Source organism: Acanthochromis polyacanthus, chromosome 19 (assembly GCF_021347895.1).
Source record: "Acanthochromis polyacanthus isolate Apoly-LR-REF ecotype Palm Island chromosome 19, KAUST_Apoly_ChrSc, whole genome shotgun sequence".
In the NCBI taxonomy this organism is placed as follows: Eukaryota; Metazoa; Chordata; class Actinopteri; family Pomacentridae; genus Acanthochromis; species Acanthochromis polyacanthus.
The window spans coordinates 1,470,914-1,484,617 of record NC_067131.1 but is presented as its reverse complement, the minus strand read 5'-3'; the positions used below and the strand labels follow the sequence as shown (position 1 = coordinate 1,484,617).

Genomic DNA, 13,704 nt, shown 5'->3' with positions numbered 1-13,704 from the left:
CCAGAAATGCTGCACCGTGCCAAGAAACAGTCAGGCCCCATTAAACCACAACTTTTATGGATGAATTGATGTGTTAAGTGAGTGAGCTTTACACATGCTGGTAGGCAGATTTGGTGAATCTGGACAAAACCAGAAAAGTTGTTTCTCTCAGTTCCTAGTTATTGTGCTAAGCTAAGCTAGTTTGTCTCTCAACCTTAAGGTTTCCCTGTATAGACATGACATCAATTAATCATCTAACTCTGGACAAGAAAGGGAAAAAACAAACCTTCATCCAGAAGGTCAAAGTGTTTTGGTACCAACCTTTTTTGATTTATGTCACAGCACTAACTTTCACACAGTAAGCGTGCACATAGAAAGGTGCTTAATGCTATATATTGATTTAAAGCATACAGAAATGTGTAATTAAATAGGACCTAATGTTCATCCGCTTACAATTTGGAGCATTAGGACAAATGTACTGGAAAGTAGCTCATTACTGTAATTAAAAGTCCAGACATACTGATTTATATTATCACCAGCTCCTAATAGCAATAAAGGTAATTAGAGTGGCACTTTTTACTTCTATTATTTCTGACAATTTCCAGATTACATTCAAAAGGCCTTTAATCTCCCACACACAAAGCAGATTTACATTCTTTCATGTGAAACCCGTTGAGGCCATGTAGGCCGGTGAGCGTGTTCCTGTGTGGTTACAGCAGTCATCTGGACCTCAGGTGTGAACTTTAACTCCTGTTACGCCGCTGACGCCCACCTGTCTGTCAAAGCCCAATTCGCCCACCTGTATATAGCATTAGGCTTATGAAAAATGCGAGACAAACCAATCAGTGCAGCAGTGTTTTATGGGATACGCACGCTGCCTTCTTCAGAACTTTCATTAAAGGAGGCGGGAACACAACACTTTGATGGTACATTTCCTTGAAGCGAGCCCCTTATTCAATTATTTCTTCCTTGTGTGGCTTGTGTTTTATGTCGCACACAGACTGGAGAGGCTACAGTAATAAATGGGGACACAAGGTTTCTCTCTTCTGAAATAGAAACCTGTCAGCCGGGGATAAAAATAGTTGTGACCAAATATGACTTCACAGAGAATTTTCTTCAATTTATGCCATGTTTTTCAGCTGCTTCAGATCCTTCAGTCGGTCTTACTTGAACCACTATGGAAACTAGTGTCTGTCAAAACTGCTAAAAGAGTGGGAGCGAGGCTGACTGGGGCAAAGGGACTTATTAAAATGGCTGCGGCCATTTTTTGAGCCTTTTCCCATAATGCACATTAAGTCAGAAACCAATTTAGGCTTCCAACAAACAGTACATTAGAAAAGCATTCATGAACGGCACTGAAGGGACATCCTATTTCTCAAATTAGTATCCTTTCTCCCACTGCCAGTATATCCCCTTCAAATCCCCAAACCACCCTCAGTGAAGCTCACAAATGAGGCAATTAAATTCAGGGTTTCAAACTCCTTTGAACTACACCTTCTGTCTGAATCCTTTAATATTCCAACTGTGGGTTCTCAAAGCTCATCAGGGCTATTTAGTACCTTGGGCTCCCTTTTTAACAGAGACCACCAGCTCGCTTTTTTCTCTGTCATTCATTTCCTGAGGGGGGAAAATAAAGAGAGACAGAGGGAAATGAACATTTCGGCAAGTGAAATACCTCCTGTCTGTGATTCTTCTGTCGGAGGCAAATTTCCCATGTGTTTTCAAAAAAAAGAGAGAAGGGATTAGCGCTCTGGACGCTCTCGTTCCAATTCCCTGTTCCATCCTGTCCCGCCTAATCTCCTCTCTTCTCATGCCTATGTGTTTAGTAGGTTAGCTTTGGATCAAGTGACTGACTGTGATCCAATTAGCATCTAACACCATCTGACACACTACATGTGCTCCTGTCTTAAAAGCATGCCTCTGTTAGTTTAGCTACTTTTTAAAAACACATTTCCAACACGTTGCTCATGCCCTACATAAATACAGGCATCGCTTAATGTGCAGTCCGAGGGGTTTTAAGGAGCAACTAAGGCAGTTTAGTCAAGTGAGGAACCAATGATGAGCTAATGAATTGTGGTTATCTGGGAGCACGTAGGAAGACGAAGAAGTCAGGAGGGGACATTTGTAACCAGATAACAGGATTTCACAGCATCTGCTCTGATCCAATTTATTGCTGCCCTGAGTAACACTAAGGTTAGGTGGAGTTTCATCAAATAATTAGCAATGGAAGCATCCCATGTGCCTCCAGAAATCTTTTATACACAGAACATTCCTGGTATGATCACGATTCCGTATGTTTTCTTTTGATGTTTTCATGACATGTCAGTATTTTAAATGTTCACTGTGGTGCAGAAATGCTAATTAAGGTTGTGTTTAGACTTATAGTAGCCATTTTTCTGAAGTTTACGGGACATTACTTTTGTGTTTTGGTACACAAATCAGTGAGAAGATGAAATCAGAGCTCGAATATCCAGTTTGAAGGCTTCGTGACTTGTCCTATCGTATGACGTAAAACCCTGTGATATTATCCTCCTATCACACAAGAGTGCACAGCTTCAGGAATGCATCTTTGCAGTCAGAATTTTTCTTCTCGGCAATTCCATAGGAAGCTGAATTTACAGAATGAGCTATAACCTGCAAACACATAAACAATCACGACCTTATCACTGCAGAACCAACCAGAACAGCTTCCAACCAACGAAGAAAGTAAACTCTATAGCTGGATTTATACCTCACACATGCTTATCAGCTATTTTGACACAGATACCAACAAAGTTTCAATCTCGTTCCGCTGTGGCCTTCACCTGCAGCACGAGGCAGCTGTATTGTACATGATACGGCTGAATCACACTTTAACTATGTTCCCACTAATGGTGTTTACATTCTTTCATTTACTGTGTGATTAGAGCAGCGGTGGGCTATGCACACACTCACAGAACCAGAGTTACATCTGGGTAACTTCCATTTCTCCTTGTCTCATTAGCGAATCGGAGACTACTGCAATCACCGTGTTTATGCTGGTTTGTTTACAGCGATGAAAAGCGGAGACTGTGTAAGGAGGAGGTTTGCAGTGGAAATGGATCTGCTGGACATGTGCTCCTTACAAAGGAGGACTAACAATTATTATGGCAGAGCTACAGTGGATATGTAAGCACTGGGTTGTGGCAAAAGTTGGGAAAGGATCTGCTTTCATTTAGTAGAATCTTATTGAAAAGAATGAGGAGAGAGATTTCACCCCACTAGTACTTTAAAAGCATAATTTTCTTTAACCCTCCATATTTGCTTCTCTTAATTGGCTCCCCATAAAATCCAGAAAAGACTGTAAACCATTCCACACTGTAGCTTAAAGACCTCATAGTACCATCATTATCCCGATAGAAGACTTGGCTCTCAGAGTGCAGCCTACTTGTCCTTCTTAGACTTTCTTTAGCTCCAGTTTGGGTTCAGGGGGCAGAAATCTTCTCCTCTTTCAAGATCAGACTTTAAACTTTCCTTTTTGATAAAGCTTACAGTTATAGCTGGTTCAGATGACCTTAGTTATTCTTCTTTACACCCAGGCTGCTTGGGGACCTCCCATGATGCACTTCTCCACTCTTTCACTCTCAATGCATTTATATGCCACTATTAGTTGCCATTAACTTTGTGTCTTGTGTTCCCTCTGTGTCCTCTGTCCCCTTGGATCTTTCTGCTGCTTGTTTCTGATCTGTGGTTTGTGGCCCTAACAACCTGCCCAGTGTTTACTCTTTATTTCTCTACTTTCATGTCTTCTCTCAGTCTATAACTCTGGTTCTGTCAGATGTATCCCCCCCCTACTGTCACCAAATGCTCACCTACGGGGGGAATACTCGGGTTTCTCTCTATGATACCATAACGTGTCCTCAGATTACATATGTTATGAGCTGGCGCTACATCGATAAAATGGAAAAGTCCCGTTCCCCTTCCTCAGGCCTTCCTCTGTACAGTTTGTAAGTGAACACCAGAAGCGCCAACATTGAAAAATAATTTATTTCAGAAATGTACTGTGATCATATATTCATTCAGATTCTGCATGATAAGCTTTTGTTGCGTACAATGAAATCACCCCACAGAGAGAAAGAAAAAAAATAGATGACATTTTTTTTTGCATTTTTGTTTTGGAACTATGGAAACTAGAAACACACCACTGAGTCTTCACTATAGCGTTGTGAGCTCGCCTGGCAGGAGGCTCGGACGGCGCCGAAGCCCCCTGTGGCGCTCACTCCAGGCAGGTTTTACAGTTTGCTGCAGGACAATCTCTTTATAAACAGACACACAGTGAAATGATCTGTAAAAGCTTACGCACGAGTAGTGTAAGCACGCACACACGCGTCGGCATCGTGGACAGCACAGTCACACCTGAATAGTACAGAGTGGTTGATTACACAAAAGAAGGAAGGAGGGGGGAGAGGTGAGGCAATTCCATGACATCATCTCTTGGCGCAGGCTCAGCGCTGCCCGGTGATCGTGATCAGTGGCAGGGAAGAGTTATCCAAGCAGGGAGGGAACGGGAAAGAAAAAAAATCTCTTATCAAAATCATTACATTTAGGCAGAACCAGCGGCGGCGCCCACGTGTGACAGTCCTCCCCGCCGTCGACAGCTTTCGCCTCTTAGGTTTCGAAGCGTTTCAGTAGACTGATGTGTTTATATGTGAGCCAGCAAAGGGTGAAATATGAAACATGGGTTGTGTATGCAAGTCAGTTCACGGCCCACATCTGTCGGGACTGAAAAGAAGGCTCTTGTAAGTGCGGGGCCGTCGCGATGCCACAGTCAAGGGCACCGTCAGCAGTTCAGTCACATCTGGTGCCAGATATCATAAATAAGTGTTTCTCTATCAAGGCATCTTTGATCCACTGTAACACACTCACAAGAAAAGACTTAGACACTTTCACTTGGACAGATATACACTCACTCCCATATATCTGCAGGGTCCCTCCGGCTCAGCACAGTCGCTGACATCTGACCCACACGTTGTTCTATGGATTTGTGTGCTGAAGGCCAGAGAGCTGTTTCCATGGAAATGCATGATTGTTTCTTCAGTGTCCATTTTTAACCTCTCCTGGCCAGCACATTAAAATTTCTTCAATTTGGCATGAATTCCACCTCTGCGTCTCTCCTTTACCACTTCCCTTTTTTTGTTGTTTTTACATCCAGTCCCAACAAACTCTTGTCCTTTCTCTTCCATTATATGGCTCCATCATATTGTGATATCAGTCTCCATCAGAGCAGAGTTTGCACTGATTGATTTTGTCTTCTAGGTACGTCTACTATATATATATTTATATATATATGTATATATTTATATGCGCGTGTGTTTTTCAAAGATTCTTGTGACTTTGTACAGAATCAAACAGAATACCACTGACTGCGATCCAAAACAAGTATCAACAAAAAAGACAAGGAGGAAATAAATGATAAGCAAAAACCATGCACGTAGTTCAAAAGCAAAATAAAAGTGAGTGGATGTTGCAGAGAATATTTTATCAACCGGTGAGAAAAATCAAAGTCTACACTGGCACACTTCCACACATTAAACAAACAAACAAGAAAAAGTGCTCCAAAAAGTCTGATGTTCTGCATATATCCAGGCTGGCTAAAGAAAAATAACAGACAAAAAAACAAAAAAGTAATGAAAATAAAGGGATGTGGATGACTTGATTGGGCTGACTGTGCATTATACAATGCTATGTTCTCCTTCAACACGAGCTGGGTAGATATTTCCAGAAGTTTCAATGTCCTTTTTCAGCATTTTTCACACAAAGGAGGAGAAGCCAGCGATGGGAGCCCGTGAGCCGGGGGCTAGGCTGCTTGGGGGCCTGTAAAGGGTGCTGTGCTGGCTGGGGGGGTTGGAGCTCTGCTGGGAAGGGGTGGGAGTCCGGCTGCCTTTGGGCCTAAAGAGGCTGCCCTGGCCCTGGGGCTGGCCCTGGGCCTGCTGAGGCTGGGGGCTGGGGGAGCTGAGCTGGGGTGGCAGCGGAGGTAGAGGAGGCAGCGGCGGCGGGGCGCAGTGATCCGGGTCTCCCGACTCGGACTCCGTGTAGCTGTAGGCCTGCGCCCGAGATATGCCTTTCTGTTGGCGGCGCCACGAGTTGTAGTAGGTGGGGTCGCTGATGTAGTGGTTGACGAAGGAGTGGGTCTTCTGCCGGTTGGGATCCACCTCGTACTCGCTGTCGCTGCCCTGATGGAGAGAATAAAGACGGGATTCACTGAGTTAGCACAGTGTGGCTCTGTTGTGTTTCCATGTGGAGCAGTTAGAGATGCTGAGGCTATAAATGGAAATGAACATGATGTTATTCAGTTACTCTAAGTCATCAGTTCACAGTCACCTCCGTCGTAACAACACACACATGCACACACACACTTACACGTACGACACAGCACGAGTACACGTGGACAAAATGGTCAAAGATGGTCAAAGCATGAATACGGAGGAATGACTTGTTACTGAAGCGTGCACAGTAAATGGACCATCAACACAAGATGGCAAAGGGCAATTTATGTTCGGGACTTTAACCAATCAGTCAGACTATATGCTGAGGATCTTCCACACCACGTCAGCAAGACGGTAGCACAGTGTATCAGAGAGAACCTTACAGCACAATGGGGATCTGAGGGGGAAGGTCTGGATGGGGGACTACCAGTAGGAACCTATGGGGCTACAGACATTCAAAGCAGGCAGCCACAGGAACCTCACCAAATGCAGTGGAAGTGTATGTAGGCCACCTGTCCCATATGAAAACACCAGCGCCTCCTATGGGTGAACAAAACAATGGGTTTTACAGTACATCACCATAACAGAATGATTCCAATGGCCGAGTCATGATGATGATAAGAGCATAATACATATGTATGCATAGACCCTTTGTGCCATTCTGTGTGAATGGTGCAGAAAAGCTGACAAAAGATGAATAAGGAACTGATTGTGCAGTGCATTCTCAAAGACTAAAATCATTTCTCTTTTTTTTTGGACAAGGAGGCAGAGCTGAAATTACTTTATTTAAAGTCAGTTTGAATTCCGAGCCGTCTGGAAAAAGGAATAGTAATTCTCAGCAGGTTCTTGCCACCGACCCTCCACCTTGCTGCAGGTCACACTGGAAGCACTATTGTATTCATGTCAAGGCACAATCCCCGCCTCAGACAAAGAACGTGATCAGTGAACACTCGGCCAGGATTGCTCGTGGTCATCTAATTGCCACGAAAGCGGGCTGCCAATTGGCTGGCCGGCGTGTGATTAATCACCTGGCCACAATGAACTCGTGCACGGACGACTCTGCCAAAATTGTAATTCCCCAAAGAGGCTGCTTTCGATGTGCATTAAGAAACATTGCAAACCCAAACCCTGCTTTAGAACAGCACGCTGCAGAGACGCGCTGATAATTGTGACCTTTTTAGAGGTTCTTTGCTCTCAGAGGTCTTTTATTATCCGTTTTCTCATATAGAAACACGGCTGTTGGCAGGAACCTGAAGGACACACTGCAGAGCACAGATTTTCGCTGGATATTGCACAGCACATATGTGATACATATGGCGGCAGGCTCATATTTCCCTCTGCCTCAACATGCCTCCTATGTCAAACCCCTATATAACATAAAGACCCTTCTTTTCTGGACGTCGGTACAGTTTATAAATGTCCAAACAGAAAATGAGTGTGTTGAATGAACCAAAAAAAAAAAGCTCCCACTTTTGATCCTCTTTGTTTCCAAGCAAAAGAAAGTGATCTGCTCTACCCTCCCGCTCTTGTGCAAATTAATCAAAGGCAGACATTGCACAAGCCAGCTACACTTAACCTCCTTATATTGTTTTTCCTCTCAATAAAGAGAGTCAGAGTGCGCGCTGTGCGTGTTTGTTGTCCGTCTGTAATATAGTCACCCCGCTGTAAACACTTGAGGCCAACCAGTTTGTGAAAAGCATTCCGGTCATGCCAGCGTGTTTAGCAACGCGGCGACACAATAACAAGATCCATTCACAGCAGACCGACAAGACACACGGAGCCACTTCAAGTTGTATTACCTCGCTCTAAAGGAATTAACGCTGCATTGAGAGATGAAGCATCACTCCAGTTGTGTGTGTGTGTGTGTGTGTGTGTGTGTGTGTGTTTTTGTGTGTGGTGGCGGGGAAAGAGTAAGCGCAGACCAAATGTTGACACACCGAACTGCATCCTCCTCCTGCCCACCCCCAGCTCGGCCTCGGAGTGTGCTCAACAGATGTTCCGACCCTTAAAATATTCTGCGAACAAACACATGGCGCTCCAATCTGTCCGACTCCTGCTTTTGGTTCGTCACCAATCTTAAACAGAAACGACTCAAGGATCCAAACTGAGGATCCGACGGTGAAGATGCTTAACTATCTGCCTCTGGGGCAACACGGTCCGCCATACACCTCCATTCTTCCAGTCATTACGAGCTAATTACTAGTGCAGAATGCTGTGAAAGAAGCAGACTTGCAGCAGGAAATGCAGCGTTGCATGTCGGCCTCCAGGGAGCAGCCATCTTATTTATGCAGTGTAAGACATATACAAGCCTGCCAGTGTCAACTATTAAACATTTCTTCACCATTACGATGTTAAATTATGCAGAGAAAGAGATTAAGAAATCTATCCAATTAACTGGTGAAAACCTCTAGACAGTTGTTTATTTTATCATCGGTATGATAAAGTTGTTCCCGTTTTATAATCGGTAACGCAGGAGGGAGAACGAAAAGAAAAGGAGGAAAATATTACATTGAATGTGTGTCAAACAGAGGTCAAATTCACTATTTGTTGGAGATAAACTCGTCATTATCAGCAAACAAGGCAGATGTTGAGACAATCGATGGCAAAAGACTTTGACCTGTGACCCCAGCCTGCTGAAAACGACAAATGCTGTCGGTGTTTATCCTCATTTTCTATCTGTCCATTATTTATTAACTGGTGTTAACCCTCTGAACCCCAAGCAGTTTCTGATTTTTTTGTTTTTTTTTTGCTCAGTCTGGTGTGTTCTGCACAATTCTGGAAACAGCACAAACTAGGACTAGAAGTAGAGAGAATGATGAACTTTTTGGATGACTCACTTTACAAAAAACTGGGATCAACAAGTACTAAGATTTCCAAAGTATGGACAGTTCACTCTACATATTATGGATGTTTCACTACTTTGTTTTCACGCTTGTCTCCAACCTGCTGTATATAAGCACAGCCTGCAGTTCAAAAAGGACCTGTTTTTTTGTTTTTTTCTTTTGTTTTTTGCCAGGTGAGCGTTGGTCACAGCTGAGTCACTAACGGGTTCACGGTTCTGTCAATTAGAGCAGAATTTTTATTTTTTTACAGAATCTGGTCAAGACAAACTCTTTATTTTTTGTCAAATTTTTAAACGATACATTTGATTTAAAATGTACAATTTTAATCTTAGATTTGGTAAAGTTTTCTGACGGAGAGTTTGAAAATCACACAATTCTTCCTGTTTTTACACTTGATAAATGGTGTAACTATTTTTCTCCTCTAAATAAAGACTGTTTTTCCTCGCTGTGGCTTAAATAATGATATGAGACTGAAACAATCTCCTGGCGAGCTGGGGCCCCTTCCCCCTCAGAAGTGATGCATAGCCCAGTACCACAGAGTGGGTCAGTCCTTTGTCCTCTAGTTATGGATTATTGCTGAGAGCAGGGGCACAGAGGAGGGGCTGTCTGTTACTCTCATTGATGAAGTGAACACAGCAGGAGTCCTCAGAGACAAAGACAAAAACAATATGTGGGGGCTGGAGGGGGCCGAACATACTCACAGCGTGTTTTCAGCAACATGCATGTAGAAAAATGGAAAAATGTAGATATGTTTTTGGAAATTCATTTTAGGTGTTTTTGTGGTCATTTTGCATTTTCTTTTTGTTATTTTGTGTGTCTCTTCATTTTGTGTCTTTATACGATAATTATCTGTCTCACCGAGTCATTTGGTGTTGTTCTGTGGTCATTTTGTGCATTTTTGTGATTGTTTTGCATGTCTTTGTACTCTTTTTGTTTCTTTTTTGGTAATTTTCAGTCTGTTTTGTGGGCATTTTAGGTCTTTGAGGTCATTTTGTGCCCCTTTATGGCCGTTTTCAGTCAGTTTGTGTCAATTTTAGGTGTTTTGTGGTCATTTTGTGTGTCATTTTGCAACTTTTTGTAGTTATTTTGTGTGTCTCTCATCATTTTGTATCTTTATATGATAACTGTGTGTCTCATTGAGCCAGTTTTCTCTTTCAATTTTCCACTAAGTTCCCTTTTACAGAAACACCTCTCCAGGAAGTGTGTTAATTCCAGATCACATGACCTGCTCCACATGATGTCATTTCCTCCTGGAGAAAAGACTGGAAGACTCCAAGGCTTTCTGACTCATTTCATATAACATAGTGAACAGGTTTACTACAAGATCTTTAGAAATAACTTTCATTTTCAATTTGACTCAACTGTAGATATAATAGAAGAACTTTTCTGTGGAATGCCATGTGGTGTTTGGTTATGGTTTGATTTTAGGCCTGAAAAAGGCAAAAATGTCAACTATGTGACAAAAAGTCCCACAATTATATATGGACCCATTTTATTTTATTCTGGGTTATGGCTTCGTATTTCCAACCATCAAAATAAAGCGGTGCGTCGTCACTTGAGACCATCCAAACATTACAGAGACTATTCTCTGTTGAGTCTGAGCCAAAGAAGCTCCAGTAGCCGGAGAGACGGGAGTGTAGAGAGACTGACAGAGGCAGCAAGAGAGGCAAAAAGAAAGTATGTGAGAGAAACCAGACATTTTCATTTCTCTCCCACGGAATGCCACTCTGCAGAGAGAGCCTAATCTACAATCCATCTCTGACTCAGAGATGAGATCATCTGTCTTCGGCTGGTTTCGGCTTTAAGTGAAACACAAAGGCATCGCCACAGATACAGCCTTGGAGAAATGAGAGAGCCTGCACTCTACAGGAAAAAGAGGACGTCGATAGGCCTCTACCTGCAGGAAACAGAGCAGTAATGGTGGCCTCGCTGCCAATCCAACGTTAGCTTCCTCCAAATCTCCCTCTGGAGGAGGAGGAGGAGGAGAATAGTCAACTTCTGCCTGCTGGGGGAGGCACCGGGGGATTAAAGAGGACAGACAACACAATGACATACTGACAGCTCAAAGTTCAAAGAGAAATTCCTGGATTTTTTTTGTTTTCAAAGCCCCACTGGGTGCTGATACGGCGACCTGTCAGGGAGCCTCGGGGTTACAGGCAGAAGTCTGCATGTTTGAGGCCATCAAAGCCGACGCTGACCCCTTCAATGAGCAGGAAAGCCTCAGCTACTGCAGCAGGCCACGCTCTACCAATACAGAAGTGGTAGATCTGTCAGGCAGGTGGTGAAATGTCGAAATGCTTCATTTGAGGGCATGTTATGGTGTAGCGAAAGGTCCTGTCTGTAGCGATTCATTGTGGGGAGATTTTCATTTGATCTGGAAGTAGGACTCAGGTCGCGATAAGGCCAGGTGGGGAGAGATATCTGGCGGGACGGAATTCACACTCCAGACGTATTTATCTGAGAGATGCTCCGAGATAATTTGGGAAATGCGGAGAGTAAAGAATTCCTAGATGAAAGAAAACACTGAGACGAGCTTGAAAGCGAAAAAGGGGGGATTTGGCACCACTTCCCCCCTCCTGATGCTTTCATCTGACGAGGATCAAAACCAGACTGCGGACTGCGAGACGGTTCACCCAAAACCACAGCGAGCCGGGGAGGGAGGCGACATAAACAAAAACAGCAACAACATATATGCACGGAAGACACAGGAAGAAAGCATGTGGATAAAAGAATGAGGGTGGAAAACTCAAAACGAAACGAAGACAAAAGTCAAAGTGGCATCGATAGAGAGAGAAAGAGAAAGAGAGAGAGAGAGAGGAAAGCAGAATTTATTGATTTGGAGGCAAAAGCAGTTTGGCTCTGCACACAGAAGAGGCCACAAGTCAGACTCTGAAGCTAAGGTTGTTAGTAATCTATCAGCCCTGACAGGAAAGGCTTTAAAAGTTCAAAAGAAATTTTAAACTAAGATTTCTGATTATATAATGAGGCCACAGAAGAAGAGCCAGGGTAAAAAGCCAGCGCTCCAGTCCAGTTTTCCACAGAGATAAGTTCTACCGCCTCTGACCTGACTCACTGAAAGGAAAGTTGGATATTCTGTCTGGCTGGAGTGGCAACTTTCAACACGTAACGAGCTCGAAAATAAATTTTGCAGCTCCCTCCCTCTCCGCTGTCTTACATAACAAGTGCTGAGTCTGAGTGCAGTGGCCTGGATCTCAGGTGGAAGTTTACTGAGTGACATTCTGCACAGGTTACAGTCTGGTCGGCAGAAAAAAAAAGAAAGAGAAAGAACTGCTTTACCGCCAGTGTGCAGAGTCATTAATGTCTCATCTCTCCGTGTTGCATTCAGGTGAATGACACAGAAAGGACAGCAGGGTGGACAGCGAGAAAGGACAAATAAAAAACACACAATACAGCTGACGATGCAAAGCTGAATTCCTGACGAATTCAAGGGGATGACGGTGAGCCCACGCAGACGAGTACAAACGTGAAACAAACACCAGTGCGTGCGGTTAGATCAGAGCAGATAGAGAAAGGAAGATCGCTGCTGCTGCACCTGAGAGTCAGAGATCTCAGAGGGCTTTTCGGTGAGGCTGCTGCTCTCTGCAGGGATCAGATCGTTGTACTTGGTGCTGACGTCCTCGTCTGAGTAGTGAAGGCTGCCTGGACTGGGCCTGGGAGGAGACCTGGAGGAAGAGAAGAAAACAAGGAGCTTCATTTAGTCCAAAGAACTCGTTAGACCGCTACGTTGCTTTGACATTGTCTGATAATCATTTAACCCCCTGAACCAAGCAGCGTCTGGGTGTCTGTTGAGGTTCTGTCGCATTTTTACTCACAGTAAAATAAAGTCCTGAAACCTCTATGGAAACAGCAAAACCATGAGTAGAAGCAGAAAGAACTCAAAAATGCTGTAATGTAATGTTCTAAATCTTTAAAAAGACAAAAAAGAAAACCTACAAAAAATGGAATATTTATTTATTTTACAGAAACTGATATAAAAATCCACAATTAACATGTAAAACATTCATCAAATGCCCACAAGTGTTTCCAATATTGAAAAAAATAAATGGTGACTCTCCATACAGTACATACTTCGCTGCTCACATCTTTAATTTAGTTTCCGTTCTCGTCTCCTATCTGCTCTGTGTAAACACAGCCTGCAGTTCAGCCGAGTTTAGCTGAGAAGTCCTTGGATTTTTGCCATGTAACTGTTGGCCGTAGCAGAGTCACAGATAACTTCACAGATGCATGGAGATATGGAGAATTATTTATTTTTTACAGAATATAAGTAGATCCATTGATGTATTTTTGACAAATTTCTAATTGACATTTTTTTTATTGGCATACGGAATAAAGTGATCTTGGTGAACTATTATGATTCTAGGCTTAACTTTGAGTAATTTTTTCAATAGAACAGTCAGATACAGATGATTGGTGTCAGGACCGCTGGAAAGTAGATGATCTGATCATTTTTTCTGCTTTTATACTTTGGAAATCTGATCAGTGGGGTAATTTAGGCGATTTTTAAAACAATTTTCTGTCTGTCAAACCCATTGGTGGGTTTTGGGGTTCAGAGGGTTGAAACCAGTTTGAATTATAAAGAAATATAGTATTTCATACCAATTTGGGACAGTTTTCTTTTTGTTTTCTTGTTTTTGCTG

The 13,704-nt window shown here is 43.1% G+C and overlaps 2 protein-coding genes across 8 annotated transcripts in view; one reads left to right on the top strand and one right to left on the bottom strand.

The window, feature by feature from the left end:
* Window positions 1–13,704, top strand: part of rpl38 (ribosomal protein L38) — a 1,167,099-nt gene that overhangs the window by 530,272 nt on the left and 623,123 nt on the right. The window lies entirely within an intron of this gene.
* Window positions 3,966–13,704, bottom strand: part of sdk2b (sidekick cell adhesion molecule 2b) — a 349,966-nt gene continuing 340,227 nt past the window's right edge. For 2 of the 4 annotated variants that reach the window (XM_051939309.1, XM_051939310.1), the window contains exons 44-46: window positions 12,600–12,729; window positions 6,687–6,743; window positions 3,966–6,170 (exon numbers count right to left, since the gene is read on the bottom strand). In XM_051939309.1, the coding sequence (XP_051795269.1) occupies window positions 5,748–6,170; window positions 6,687–6,743; window positions 12,600–12,729 (610 nt within the window). In that variant the 3' untranslated portion in view covers window positions 3,966–5,747. The remainder of the gene's footprint in view (window positions 6,171–6,686; window positions 6,744–12,599; window positions 12,730–13,704) is intronic. The other 2 variants (XM_051939311.1, XM_051939312.1) reach the window with 1 other exon arrangement.